General features: G+C 46.0%; 1 protein-coding gene across 5 annotated transcripts in view; it reads right to left on the reverse strand.

Annotated features, from left to right (window-relative positions):
- The window catches only part of Dixdc1 (DIX domain containing 1), an 81,225-nt gene that overhangs the window by 55,194 nt on the left and 10,236 nt on the right, over positions 1-15,795 (reverse strand). Inside the window, exon 1 of one of the 5 annotated variants that reach the window (XM_055621983.1) lies at positions 15,087-15,298. The exons of 1 other annotated variant lie outside the window; for it this stretch is intronic. In XM_055621983.1, coding sequence (XP_055477958.1) covers positions 15,087-15,146 — 60 coding nt within the window. In that variant the 5' untranslated portion in view covers positions 15,147-15,298. Of the gene's footprint in view, positions 1-15,086; positions 15,303-15,795 lie in introns of those variants that run through there. 3 more of the 5 variants (XM_055621981.1, XM_055621986.1, XM_055621984.1) reach the window with 3 other exon arrangements.

Consider the following 15,795-nt stretch of genomic DNA (forward strand, 5'->3'; position numbering starts at 1 on the left):
CCTTCCTTCCTTCCTTCCTTCCTTCCTTCCTTCCTTCCTTCCTTCCTCCTTCCCTCCCTCCCTCCCTCCCTCCCTCCCTCCTTTTCTTTTTCCTAGACAGGGTTTCTCTGTGTATCCCTGGATGCCCTGGAACTCTTTCTATAGACCAGGCTGGCCTCAAACTCTGAGATCCTCCTGTCTCTGTCTCCCGAGTCCTGGGGTCAAGCATGAGAACCACCATTCTGGCTAGACCCAGGCATTCTTTACACATTAAGAATGTCAGTTCCACCAACAGCACAGGCTCCAAGATCAACAATCAATAAATGGGACCTCGTGAAACTGAAAAAGCTTCTATAAAGCAAAGGACATTGTCGCCAGAACAAAACGACAGCCTAAAGACTGGGAAAGGATCTTCAACAACCCTATATCTCACAGAGAGGTAATATGCAGAATATATAAAGAACTTTAAAAGTTAAACATTAACCAAACAATCAATCCAATTAAAAAAATGGGGTTCAGAGCTAAACAGAGAATTCTTAATAGAGGAATATCGAATGGCAGAGAAACACTTAAAGAAATGTTCAACGTCCTTAGTCATCAGGGAAATGTAAATCAAAATAACCCTGAGATTTCACCTTACACCCATCAGAATGGCTAAGATAAAAAACTCAAGTGACAACACATGCTAGAGAGAATGTGGAGAAAGGGGAACCCTCCTCCATTGCTGGTGGGAATGTAAACTTGTACAACCACTTTGGAATCAATCTGTTCCTTTCTCAGAAAATTAGGAATGGTGCTACTTCAAGATCCAGCTATACTATTCCTAGGCATATATCCAAAATTTGCTCAACTATACAACAAGGACATTTGCTCAACCATGTTCATGGCGGCTCTATTCGTAATAGCCAGAATCTAGAAACAACCTAGATGTCCCTCAATGGAGGAATGGATACAGAAATTGTGGTACACTCACCACAATGGAATACTACTCAGCTATTAAAAACAAGGAAATCATGAAATTTGCAGGCAAATGGTGGGAATTAGAAAAGATCATCTTGAGTGAGGTATCCCAGAAGAAGAAAGACACACATGGTATATATTCACTCATAAGTGGTCATTAGACATATAATATAGGATAAACATACTAAAATCTATAGTCCTAAAGAAGCTAACAAGGAAGACCCTAGGGAAGATGCTCAGTGCTCATTCAGAAGGGCAAATGTGATAGATATTAGAAGCAGCAGAAGACAGGGAACAGGGCAGGAGCCTACTACAGATGGCCTCTGAAAGACTACTGATTGAGGTTTCAAAGCAGAGGCTGAGACTCATAGCCAAACTTTGGGCAGAATCATGGAATTTTATGAAAGAAGGGAAGATAGAAAGACGTGGAAGGGACAGAAACTCCAAAAGGAGACCAACAGAGCCATAAAAACTGAACCCTGGCGTCCCTGCAGAGACTGATACTCCAACTAAGGACAATGCATGGAGAGGACCTAAAACCCATGCTCAGATGTAGCCTATAGACTCAGTCTCCAAGTGGGATTCCCTAGTAAGGGGAGCAGGGGATGTCACTGGCATGAACCCAGTGGCAGGCTCTCTGATCACCTCTCCCTGGGGGGGGGGGGGTAGCCTTGCCAGTCCACAGAGGAAGACAATGCAGCCAGTCCTGAAGAGACCTGATAGGCTAGAGTCAGAGGGAAGTGGAGGACCTTCCCTATCAGTGGACTAGGGGAGGGGCATAGGAGAAGAGGAAGGGAGGGTGGGATTGGGAGGAGATGAGCGAGGGGGCTACAGCTGGGATACAAAGTGAATAAATTGTTAATAAATAATTAATACAAAATTTTAAAAATAATGTCAGTTCCTTGTTTGAGCATGACACAGATACATTCCAGCTCCTGAGTTATCACTTTATTTATGCTGGAGTGTTATGAGGTTTTTGTTTTTAATTTGTGTTAAGCCTCTAAATTTTGAAGCATAGTTAGAAAGCCTGATTAAGAGGTTAAAAAAATTCACGGGGGTGGGGGGGTGGGGAATACAAAGTGAACAGAGTGTAATTAATAAAAAAAATTATTTTAAAAAAGAGGTTAAAAAAATCTACCCATTGTCTCTAGACTTGTATGCTTTCAGTTTTACTTTCAGATCTTATGTTCAGCTGGAGTTTATTCTTACACATGATATAAAATTCAGCTCTAATTTATCCTTTCCCAAATGGTTAACCACTTGCTCCAGCACCCATTTATACAAACAGTCCTTCCCTACTCCAGTGATCTGAGATGACACTTTATCACATTCTAAACTTCCCCAAGTTCCTAGGCCTATTTCTGGGCTTTCTGTTCTTCACTTGGCTACCCATGCACCTGCACCAAGATGTGCAGCTCGGAGAGTCCGTTTACTAAGGCAAAGACTCACTCTGTGGCCCAGGGCTGTCTCAAAGGCCTGGTCCTCCTGTGACAGCCTCTCAAGCACATGGGGGAAGGAAGTTCTCCGGTTTACTCGCTAGCCAACGGTGACATGACCAGTTTAGACCCTGATCCTCACAAAGGTGGTGACAGTTGAGCCCTGGGCCTCACAGATGCCAGGCAAGCACTCTACCAACTGAACTATATTCCCATCCATCCCCATGCAATACATGCTAATATCTTCTCGGGCCAATGTGCTTTCCTTGAAATTTGTCTTTCTGTTTTCTTAGCTATTCTTGTCTATTTATTTCTCCATAAGAACTTCTGTTTCCAATTGTCTAATTTCCTAAAAATGGCCACTGGGTTTTATGCTTTAAAACACGTTTAAACAGAGGCCCACAAACTCTTTTGTAATTTTTTTCCTGTTTCAATGGCTATTTTTTCCATGTTCATTTCTGAGTTTATATATTTTTTTGCTTTCTCCCTTTTTCTTCTTGATCATGCTAGCTAATGGCAATTATTATTTTTAATAAGGAGCATCTATCATCAAAGAAGGCAATGCAGAGACCAAGTGGTTTAAGATGGGAGCCTAACTGGAGGCACTACGAGGTAGCAGAGGACACACTCCAGAAACAAATCCAAGGTATGACACGATGCAGCACTAAAGAAAAGGAAGGACCCAGAAAGCAATGCTGGACTGGCTGCCGGGCTGTGCTGTGAGGGACAAAGGTGACATGGAGAACAACAGTGAGCAAAGCAGACAGTTAAGTTTTGGGTACAGTTTGAACCATCAATAGAATGCCAGGGTTGGGATGTTTTTAGGCAGCTGACTAACAAAATACGGATTCATAGCACAAGACATGAGGGTTGCGTTCAAGACACACATTAGAAGTATCAAAATCATAACTGTGCACATGACTACCTTCCACTGAACCCTTGCTACATGCCAGGTACTGTGCTAAGTACTTGACCACGCACCTCCATGTACTGGCCACCTCACACACACTTATCCCACAAGGAACCATCATTCCTATATGATGGATGTGAACATCAAGATAATGAGCAACAGCAGAGCTGCAATCAAAGGGCTGGTCGGGGGAAGAATAAAGATTTGAATTCAGTGTTTATAACAAATCCGGTGTCCAAAAAATTTCAAAAAGCGAGGCAAACTATAATAAGTTGCTTGCTATAAGAGGAGTGGAAAGTGAGGGCACCTAAGAGAAAAAAGAGAGCTCCAGTGCACCGACTGCCTATTCCCGTCCCACTGAGACAGAGGTGGCATACATCATCTCCTTCAGCCAGCAGACAGGTGTTTTGTCAACTTAGTATCTGGGAGGAGACCCTCAACTGAGGAAAAATTTCTCCATCAAATTGCCTATAGGCAAATCTGCACAGCATTTTCTTGATTAATGATTGATGTGGGAGGGCCCGTGCCACTGTCGGTGATGCCACCTAGGAAGGTGGCCCTGGGTGGTAGGAGAAAGCAGGCTGAGCAAGCCACGAGCAGCATGCTAGTAAGCAGTGTTCCTCCATGGCCTCTGCTTCAGCTCCTGCTTGACCTTCCTTGATGATTTCCTCTGATGTGGAAGTATAAGCCAAATAAACCCTTTCCTCCCCAACACTGCTTTTAGTCATGGTATTTTACGACAGCAATAGAGAGCAAACGAAGTCAAGACCCAACCATTAAAATCATTATTATTCATGCCATTTTATATGGGAAAACATGCTCAAGATCACACTACTCCTGGGTAGTCAAACCAGGATTTAAACCCACTCCATCTTACTCCAGAGAAGGCGTTATTTCTACTATAACAAAGAAACCTGGGACTTATCAACAAGTGGTGGTCCACTGAGTTCAGCAAGTGCCTTTACCTGTTAAACTGAATTCAATCACGAGAGCCCATGTAAAGGTGGAAAGAAAGAACTGTCTCTACAAAGTTGTCCTATAGCCATGTGTTATGGTATGCACATGCATACACACCAAACCATCAACATCATAATGACATTAAAGAGCAGGGACAAGTGTCAGGCTAGAGAAATGTCTCAGCTTACCATACAAACATAAAGAAAGGAGTTCAGAACCCTGAACCACATAAAAGCTGTGTCAGCATGATGGCCAGTGCAAGAGGTGGAAACGGGGATTCCCAAGAGCAAACTGGCTAGACAGGGTAGCCAAAAAAGGAAAGATAAAGGGTCTACCTCAATACAGGAGGAGGAGTGTAATCAAGGAAGACCCTTGACATCAAACTCTAGCTCCCATACATACACTGGCATCCACACATGCATCCACACACATACAAATATGCATGCACGCCACATACACATTTTTAAAGGGAGAAATGGTGAGATGAGCAACAAAAAAACATGTCAGGAGATTTAGGAAGAATCAGGACAATATGTGGGAGAGAATTATAGGAGAAGTTTAGGACGGAAGCAGCCTGAGGCACAGGAAGGCCATTTGAGGGAGTGACAGACCATGCTGGTGACCATTTGGGAAACAGGTTCTAGAGAAGAGCAAGGCTGAAGTCAGATGGCAGTGGACTGGCAGGATTCCAGGAAGTGGAAAAATAAAAGCAAGATGGAAGGAAGAGAGGATCCCAGCTGGAGAGAAAAATGGGATAGAGAATGAGTGGCTTTTAGGATGAGATTCTTTACAGGCTAGGGAAAGGGGTCGGGGAGGGGAAGTGATCAAAAGAAGAGGATTCTTGATGCAGCAAAACAGGAAGGAAAGGAAAGGACCGCTTCCTCCAATCCAGACTGAGGAACTGGAGGAGTCAAAGTGGGAAGAGGAAAATCAACAGTTCGGTCTCAGTCTCATTTCCCCAAAGTCATTCATTCCTGGAAGGAGGATCTATGGAGAAAGTGAAGTCACTGAGATTTGGAGCACTGAAGTCACTAGCACCAAGAGCTGGGCAGGGGCTGGAGAGCATGATGCTACCAATGAGTCACCATGCAAGGTGAAGTCATCTGCTCTAGAACTGGCTCAGTAGGCCTGGACCATCCATGGAGGGAACCAAGCTCAGGCTCATGGAGAGGTGGAGGTAATCAGGGAATGCCAGGATCACTAGGGCAAAAGGGGAGGGGTTGAAGTCACTGGCCATGGATTCACAGCCAGGAAGAAAAGATGAGGTGGATGAAAAACACTGGCGAGAAGAGAGGTTGGCAGAACAAAAAGGTTAAGTTTAATGAAATTAATAGTGAAAACTGGGTTTGAGCAGTGTTGGGGTTCAAGACATCAGGTATAGAGGCAGCGTGAGAGTACACATATGTAATCAATCACAGCACTCAGAAGGCTGAGGCAGGAGGATTGCTGTGGGTTTAAGACTAGTGTGGGCTACACAGGCTTGAGGCCTATAAACTTGAGGCCAGCCTGGGTGACAGAGTTGAGAACCTCTCTTTCTAAAAAAAGAAAAAGGTTTGGTTTTGTTTGTTTTTGTTTGGGGGATTGTTGTTCTTGTCTTTTCTCTTTTTTAGGTGTGGGTGGCATGGTGAAAAGTTGCAGATGTGGTCTTGATGAAGTGGCATGGAGATGTTAATCCCAGCAGAAGGGCCAGTGCAGAAACCGGGAACCCAGATCGTCATTACGATGGAGCCAGAAGTCCTCCCAAGGGAGGGTAGACATTAAGATGCTGGGGCTATGTTTGCATTATGCCCATATTCATATTATTTTAGAAACTGATAAGCAACTCTTAAGTTAAATCAGTGATTTTTTTTTTTTAATTGATAGCTGGCATTTGGAAAGTCCATCACAAATCATGCTGGTGTAAATCAGCCAAATGGAATCTAAGCAGAGTTCAGAGCTTCACAGCTTCATGGGGCAACTCTTTGTTATTGGTGGTGGTGGTTTGGTTTGGGTTTTTGTTTTTCTTCTTTTTGGTGTTATTGATGTTTTTAGAGACAGGGTTTCTCTGGGTAGCCCTGGATTACAGGTGTGCACCACCACGCCAGCTGAAGGGTTTGATTGCTCTTTTCCAGGTCTCAGCTCCACCCTTTCCAACTAGCATGGTTGGGTTCAGCCTCTAAACTGGGAGTCTCACCTCCCTGTGGCCTGGAGATAACTGCACTTCTCACTTAAAGGGCAGGAAAGACCCTGCTCCTTCACTACCAAGCACCCGCTGCTGGCTCTGAAAAACCCACTTAAAGGACAAAGACCTACTTGTAAGGAGACCCACTTCCTCACCAACATGTTTATCTTAGAAGAGGCTGTGGGGTAAGCCCAGCTCTGCTCAGCTCGGCTGCTTGGTTTGAACAACAAGGGGTCAGGGCCTTTCTCCCCACAGTGGATGAAATGCTAGACACATTTTTACATCAATTGTTTTATTTTCTTCTCCCTGTTTTGTTTGTTTGTTTGTTTTGTATTACAATATTCTTTAAATTGTAACATATATAAAGCTAGATGTTTGTTTTGCATTGCTGGGTGTTAAACCCTAGGTCTCCACATACTCAAAGAGAACTCCACCCCTGCGCTATGCCTTCAGCTCCCCAGAGCCAGGTGGTTTTAAAAATATTTGTATCATCTTTATCTACTTATTTGTGTGTGAGTGCATGTAGGGAGGTTAGGGTGTGTAAACATACCATAACATGCATGTGGAGGTCAGAGGACAACTTGGGGGAGTCAGTTCTTCTACCATGTGGCTTCTAGGGATCAAACTTGGGTCATTAGGCTGGGTGGAAGGCCACCTCCCAGGCCCAGTTTTTCTGTTTAGTTAAGCATAGGGTTTTGGTTTTGGTTTTGGTTTTGGTTTTAATGCATTTGGGTGTTTGCCTGCATGTTTATTGGTGCACCACATGAGTGTCTGGTGCCTGCAGAAGCCAGAAGTATTGGATCCCCTGGAACTGGAGTTACAGATGGTTGTGAGCCACCATGTGGGTGCTGGGAATCAAACCTGAGCTCTCTGGAAGAGCAGCCAGTGCTCTTAACATTTGAGCCATCTCTCCAGCCCCAGACTTTTTTTTTTTTTAAGTAGGTCTTCTCTGGTTAGGACAGAGTGAGGGATTCAGAACCTAGATTACTTACTCTCTTTTTTCTTTCTAAACCTTCTCTCCAATTTACCTACCTCCTCTTTGCACCTGGCTTCTACAAGAACTAAAAATAAAAGATTCAGTGTGTGTGTGTGTGTGTGTGTGTGTGTGTGTGTGTGTGTGTGTGTGTAGGAGAGAGTAGGAGAGACAGGGAGACAGGAAGACATAGAGAGAGACATATAGCTGGGGTATGCTAGCACACACTTGTAATCCCAGAGATGCCAAGATGAAATGGAGACAGGCACATCCCTAGAAGTTTGTTGCCCGCAAGTTTAGGCTTCTTGGCAAAGTTCCAGGCCAACAAGGGAGCTTATTTTAAACAAATGGTAGAAGGCACCCAAGGAACGACACCTGAGGTTGTCCAGTGACCTGCACACATATATGTGCACACATAGGCACACGTGCGCCCATACCCACACAAACCACACAGCCTAGGTGCTGTGGGAAGCCTGCCCATTTACCGGTAAGAAGCCATCAGGGGTAGAAAGAATAAAGACGCCATGCAAGAGCAGGCAGAGAGCTGGAGAGCTTGCTTCCAGTCTGAAGTGTTACTTTTCACTAAGTCTGAAATTCTGCAGCGGCCCTGCCCTTTCTGTGGCTTAAATTCCGATTTTCCTAGGATTCTCTGAGTCAGTGAACTCCACTTCCTATTTCTTCTTGTTCAAATTGGGTTTTGGCACCTGCAGCCAGATTTTAAACAAGAAAAGAAGGAGGAGGAGGAGGAGGAGGAGGAGGAGGAGGAGGAGGAGGAGGAGGCGGCGGCGGCAAGGCAGGCAGTTGGTGTTTCTGCATCCACAACAGGCCAGAACCTGACTTTTTCTTGAGTTTCACTTTTAACTTGTTCTGGGGACGCTATAAAGATGCCAGCGTCCAGGGCTGGAGATGTGGCTCCAGCTTAACAACATGTGCTGCTCTTACAGAGGACCCTGGTTTGGTTTCTAGCACCTATGTGTCAGCTCATAACCGGCTGTAACTCTAGTTCCGGGAGATCTGATGCCCGCTTCTGGTCTCCACAGGCACCAGGCACTTATGTGGTGCATATACATATGCATATATGTATATATGGCTTATGTTACATATGCAGACAAAACATTATATATGTATATACACACAAAAAAATACATAGTTTTTTAAAATATGTCAGTGTGGTGGATAATTCTAGGGAGACACAGTTTTGAAGATAGCTCTGAGTCAAGCCTCAGAGGAAGGAGAAATAGAAGCAGCAGTGGTCTCTGCTATCTGGATTTAAATCTGGAAAGCCCCATCAGTCCCCATCTCCATCAGCTTTTTTCAAGACACTCCCATGTCCCTTATTATCCAAGTTCAAACTCAGTGTAGACAGACATTCCTCATCTGGGCAGGGGCTCTTGACCTTGAAAGCCATCTTGCTGCCAAATGTAACTTTTCCTTCTGTTTTTCTTTAGTATCTGCCCCTCCTTCCAAACAACGTCATAAAGTCAGCATCCACTCTCTGCCCCTCAGGGGCTCAAGATCAAAGACTCTTTGTTGAGAGGATTTGTTTGGTTAGAGCTACAAAAGCGGAGTAATTTTCACCAGGGAGCTCCATGGGACCCACTGTTCCTAGTGTAGAAACATCTCAGCAGTTTGGCTCTGTGGCTCCCTGCTGGCCACCGGGAGAACAGCAAACTTTTCTGCCATGCTAGACACAGTGCAGAAGGAAGCTGAAGGGCCCAGAAAGGAAATTAATATACCAGCAAGACCAGACACCTGTTTAGAACTGAGACCCACCAGAGCAGAAAATGGAAAGACAAGTATAGGGAGGTCCCCAGACACAAAAGCCCAGGTTAAAGTTGTGACAGGGATTAATTCTGTCACTAGGGGAAAAAAAAAAACCCCCACAATATTGTATTTCTTTTCTACTAATTCTATTTATATATTTATTTTTTTGACACAGGGTTTCTCTGTGTAGCCTTGGCTGTTCTAAAACTCACTCTGTAGACCAGGCTGGCCTCGAACTCAGAGATCCTGAGTACTGGGACTAAAAGCATACACCACCACTGCTCAGCTCTTCTCTATTAATTCTTCTGGTTCTTTCCTGAGCCAGTGTTCTTTGTTCATTGTACTTGGTGTCCAGTTGGGTCAAAATAAAAGTATCACTAAATGTCCTTCTTCCTCACATGGACAAGGCCGTTCATATCAATGTTCAGTTTTATGATCAAGGGATCATATAGAAAAAGAAGAGAAACTAAAGTGTTTCAGAATGCCATTTCATAAACTTATCTTAAATTTTCCATTAATTATAAGCTCCAAAAACAGTATCTGTTCCTTTATGAATGCACATTACAAGGAAAGCACTCAATAAAAGAGTGAATCAGTGCATCTATAGTCAATCAATCTATAATCTAGGATGTCTCTTAATTTAGAAACGGAACCTTTGGCCCACCCTTGGAGCTTCTGATACTGGACTCATCCCTTATCAAATGTGGCTGATGAAGGTTAAGTGTAGGACCACTTTAATGGGGATTAGCTTGGGAGCTAATATGGAAATGCATTCAGAAAAGCATGGGTTTGAGCCTTCGGTCCCCCCAGCCCAGACAAGGCTCAGCTCCACAGGTGAAGTATTGTTAGCACTCAAACTCTCTGAACTGCCTGGGAGAGTGGTGCCTGGCAAACTGTGCCCTATCAAGGCTACGTACGTGGGTCTGCCCATCACAGGGCACGAGGAACACAAGGCTGCCTGATAGCTTTCAGCCAGGGAGCATCTGTTGAGCTGGCATTGGCGCCAGTGGGAACAAAGCCAGTCAGCCTGGGTGGGGAGTGAGGAAGTCAGGCTAGATAGAAAAAACTTAGGCTGAGAGGTGGGGTGCTTCGTTACATTAAATACGGGCCTTCAATTTCTACAGCAAAGCACTGAGAGGTTGATTCACTGTGGAAATGTCTGGGAGCCTCTTTTTGGCCCAGTGCTGCCATGCTACTCCATGGAAAGCATGAGGAACTAAAGATGATGCTTCCAGCAGCTGCTCTGCCTGTCAGTTCTCCGTATCTGCTTCATAGGATGAGACCAGACAAAGGCTCACTCTCTTGTTTCTCAGGGACTACCAAGTAGATGAATTCCCTATCCCCATCCTTCAAAAAACAAAAACGTTTACTTATTTATTTATTTAGAGGGAAGCTGGGGGTTCCCAGTTTGTTTGTTTGTTTGTTTAAAGGTGGGTGTACACCTGCCATGGTGTATGTGTGGAGATCAGAGGCCAACTTGCAGGACTCAGTCCTCCCCTTCCACCATGTAGGCTCTACACATTGAACTGAAGTCATCAGGCTTGGTGGAAAATGCTTTTCTCTACTGACTGATCCATCTCACACCCTTGCCACACTCCCTGCCCCCATTTTTTCCAGACAAGGACTATATTGCCTATAGTGGTCTAAATATGACAACATGTGGCTCGGTCAACCCTCCTGCCTCAACCCACTGAGTAGCTGGGATTCCAGTAATGTTCACTCCCTCAGGCACACATATGAACCTTAAGGCGAGTTTTCAACGTTTTCCTTTCCTACTTGGAGACAAATCTGCCAGTTCACATAGCCAGACAGCTGGCTTCCTGCTGACCAACTCTGGTGAAAGCCAGTAGTCCCTTAGCTTTCGGCCTCTCAGCCATTCACGTCACAACTAGGCAGAAGTTCACTCTTTCCCACAAGCACGATATCTACATTACCACAAAGTTCCCAAGTATGATGCTTTCTTTATCTTCATTGGCCTGTGCGCTCCATTAGGGAACAGACTCTGCTATTTGGCTTCTATTTCCAGAGCCTGGCACAGTGCCTGGCAAACACAGTAATTCAGTGAGCATCTGGTGAGTGACGGCCTGCACGGGTCTACCAGGCGAACAGTGGGAGGACAATCTGGCCTCAGTGAACACAAAGGTGGATAAATATTTGCTCCTCTTCATGGTTTTATTAATTAGAAGCTCTCTATACAATCTCCCATAAACATTACTGTTTTGTGATGTTTATGACATCAAGCATCCTATGGGACTTTTCCAGCAGCATCTGTTTCTCCCTATAACATTTTCAATAGCTGATTACATTCCCCTCGTCCAATGAATAAATAAAGAAATGCTTGTTGGTCAAACAACATTATAATTGTATGTCTATTAAAATCTTCTAACTCAAACACCAATGTTTAAAAAAAAAAAAAAAGAAGTTCAGGCCCCAGGAAAAACACTGGCAGAAATTCACATTGCCAAAGACAATGTTAATGTAACAACCCATACCAAGTAGCTTGAACTAGGTGTTGTGGAATGTGCTTGTAACTCCAGCACTGGGGAAATGGAGATAGGATGATTCAAGGTCATCCTTACCTACCTGTGGAGTGTGGGGCCAGCCTGGGTTTCACAAGACCCTGTGTCAAAAACAGCAGGGCTAGGGAGATGGGTCAGTGAAGTACTTGTTATTTAAGCATGAAGACCTGAGTTCAGATGACCACACGTACATTAGAAACCAGGTACCGTAGTATACAACAGCAATCCTAACACTGGAGAGGCAGAAACCAGTGGATTATCCCAGAGCTCAGTGACCAGACAGGTTAGCGGATTCAGTGAGCTCTATGTTCGGTGAGAGACTCTGTCTCAAAAAAATAAGGTGGAGAACAACTGAAGATGACAGATGACCTCAATTCCAGGACTGTGTGCACACACCACACACACACACACACACACACACACACACACACATAGCTTTGAGGCGAATGCAGGATGGTGAAGTAAAGTAGTATAGCAAACCCATCCTACTTCAAGTAGCATGGGTTACCAATGACAGCAGCCAAAAATCTATGGATAACTCACAGTGAAAATTAACCATGTCAATACAAGAGATTGTTTTGCCATCACTGACATGAAACAGTTCTGTGACTCCTTTGCCAGGCATGGTGAGGCCAGGGCGCTAGGTGGGCAATGTGACTGAAGAAGACTCTGTCACACACGCTTATACTTAGTGACATATGGATCGAGACTAGACCAGCAGTGAATAGAGGGGAGCCTTGATTCAAAGGGCAGGGCTTCTCTTTGCTGCTGCTGCTGGCTTTCCCTATAATTACCCAATTAGGGCCATATCCCTGCTTCCTGTGGGAGTCTTCCCTGCTGTGGAGAATGAGGTCGCAGCCCCAACCACACAGACCTATAATAAACCATCTGGGTGATGAAGAATAGCTTCAGATACACTTAGATTATTCCCAAGAGGTGGTTGAATACACGTGTGGCACTCTTAGCCTCAGGAGAAAGAATTTCTCAGAGGAATTGTGTATTCTGACACGATCTCTTAAGTGCCCAGTTACAGTCTTATCATATGACTCCAACAAAAGAGGTTGAATGTTACTGGGTCTATTAATATCGAGCCTGGAATAAATAGATCAAACAAGGCTCTTACCAACCATACCAATTACTCCACTCATCCTGTTATTCAGTAGTATGATTATGTGATAGTATATGCGTGTAGGGGGGGAATGAAGAAAACCTATTATGTATACAAAGAGTTCACGTTAAACTAAGGGGTCATTCAAATTTAAGCTACTAACGTTGATATCTGTATTACTTAGAGGCACAAAATCAAAAGCGCTATCTTCATTTTCAGAGTTCAAATCTCCTGAGGAGAAAATGTATATGAGCCTGCAGGGAGAGCAGTTTATGGGATGGTAGACAGCTCCAGTTTCAGAGGGGCAAAGACATGTTGCTGAACTGTTCTCAACAGAACTGATTACAAAGTTGTCTGAGTATTGTTTTTAGGAAGATTCCATTACCACCATGGGGGAAATATACCTTTCACTCCCCTTTCCCTTGTTTTGGGAGAACTGAATGTTAGGCAATATTTATGTACAGACACATGGAAATGACGGCCAACATTTGTTTCCATGTGGGTCTTTAGATGAAGATTTAGAAATGAAAAACCTGGATTTGGCTCTGTGCCAGTTGCCTTCAATTCAGAAGACAGTTCTGACTCCCAGAAAGTTGGGTTAAAATAGAAAAAGGGAGAGACCATGTGAGGATCACAGGAGGTTTTGCCACAACTGGTGAATGAATAGGATTTACACAAACAGGGAACAGAGAAGGCCTAGGGGCAGAGAGTGAGGGAAGATGAATGGGAGTGCTGGAGGCACTAAAAGGTGTGCTTCCTGGCTCGTCTGTGTTCACCCCTGGGTCTGTAGCCCTTCGTGAACAGATCTTTACATGTGTTCAGTCAGGAGTGATGGGAAGGTGAGGAGGCCTGCCATACAGGCAGGATACAAGCACTGCCCTTCAGTGAAGGTTGTGACATCCCTCAACCAAAGGAAAATTCCAGCACAGTTGGTCACACTGGCAGAACATTTCCATTGGATTTTTTTTTTTTTTTTTTTTGCCTCTGTGTGTCAGGAACCAGGCTGGGGCACAGGGGGCCAGAACTAACTGGGGAAGGTTTTCTAAGGCAGGTCAGAATGTGGGATTTCTTAATTAGAAACAGAGATCAAGAAGGGAGCCTGTCGTGCAGCTGTAGGGGGAAAAAAAAAAAAGCCTACATGGAAATTCATGAGAATGGTTGGTTGCCTCTAGGGAAAAGGTTGGGAAGGGGTGAGCTGGTAATGGCACAAAGGCTCTTCCATCCTGCCTGTAATGTTAATAAGAAGAGAATGCCTGTAGGGTGTTAGCTCAGAGATAGAGCCCCTAGTCAGATGCAAGGCCGTAGGTTCACCAGTGCACACTGCTTGGTGGTGTTTTTATATTATCTGACTAAAAACTGCTTTTTAAAACACAAGGGCTGCCTTAAAGGCTGGAGGAATAGCAGTGGTGGAGTCCTTGGGTATCCTGCCCAAGGCTCCCAACACTACAAGAAATCTTTAACTTAAAAAAACCATAGAGAAAGGAGAGTTGGACTGAGGGGAAGCAGGCAAGAAACCATGACCAATAGCTTATGCCTTGGAGGCTGCTGGGCTAAGGCACCCAAAAGGATGAGTTGCGGGGCAAGTGCAAATAGTAATGGTCTCAAACAAGAATAGCCTGGGTCACAAAAGGAGCAAATGGAAGCGGTTAACAGAATTCTGAGAGGAAGTTTTGAGGAGAAAATGAGCCTAAGCCAAGCCTAGCCCACCTTTCCTGTCAGACTGAGACTCCCCACAGCCGTTCTCACTGAAGGGAGCACACACTAGCTCCTGAAACTGGGCCTCTGGCCCGAGTTGCGTTGCTCCTTTCAGCCTTTTCCTCAGTGGTGTAGGATTCAGGAAATACGTGGAAGGGGCCCCCTCATGTGGACCACCCACAGCCTCCTGCCCTCTCTCAAACTTTCTACCAATGCCACTCCACCGCACCCCTCCCATGACTCATCCGCTTAGTTCCTGAAATAGAGCTTCCCCGTCTCTGTTCAGGGCTTCCCTCGAGGATGTCCCTGGAGAGTCCCTGAGAGGCGTGGGGACCACCTTTCCTGCAAGAAAATGCCTTCTGAGGCAGTGGTCCGAGTCCGTGGTCCGAGCTGTCCTCCACGCTCGGGGAGGTAACCGTCCAGCAGAGAGGGAGGCCCACCGCCCTTCAGATGTCCTCGGGTTCATGCCTCTGCACCACACCTACCACCTTGACCCTGCCACCTGGGCTCTTCGAGTGGGCTCCCCCCCCCCGAAAGATGCCCACCCCCAGGACCCCCTTCCAGAGACTAGGCGGGAGGCGCGCGGTGGCGGGGAGCCGGGGGTGGGAGGTGCAGGACAGTTACCTCATTGAAGCCCTCCTGCAGGGCGTCCAGTAAGTTCCCGCGGGTCAGGCAGGCTAGCATTGTGCCCGCCGTGGGGCTACCCCAGATGGGGTCGCGCCGCCGCCGCCGCCTCCTCCCTCCGCACACAAAGGCGATCGGCTCAGCTCCCAGGGATCTCTCCGGAGTCCCGCATGCCACTTACTGGAAACCCAGACCCGGAGCCAAACTAGCGGCTTGCACTGGGCATGCTCGCGCGCGGGCCGCAGCCAGAGGGGCCCGGCGCTGTACTGGTTCCTATAGAAACGGCGAGGCGCGCACAGCGCGGAGAGGCGAGAGGCGCTGGCGGGCAGCCCCCGGTCGCTGGTGTGTGCGGGAGAAGCCGAGGGCGCGCACGCGCGCTCCGGACTGCTGCTCGCCGCAAACACTCACACACGCGTGCACACACACACACACAGGCCCGCGCTGACACCAGCGAGCTTGCCAGCGTGAGCATATGCTTGGAATCACTACACTGCAGGTCTGGAGGCGGGCGTCCCCGCCCCCGCGCACGCACACACACGCGTACGCATACACACACTCGCGTACACACACATGCACGCACACGTATTCACCCTGCTCATTTAAGGCTGCAAACACCTCACCACAAGGTGGTGTGAAAAGGAGGGAGTCTCAGGATTTCCCCCACCCCACCCACCTTATTCTCCAGACTAACAGCAGTCTTTTTTTCCAC

Source organism: Psammomys obesus, unplaced genomic scaffold, assembly GCF_907164565.1.
Source record: "Psammomys obesus unplaced genomic scaffold, mPsaObe1.curated_primary_1811, whole genome shotgun sequence".
Lineage (NCBI taxonomy): Eukaryota > Metazoa > Chordata > Mammalia > Rodentia > Muridae > Psammomys > Psammomys obesus.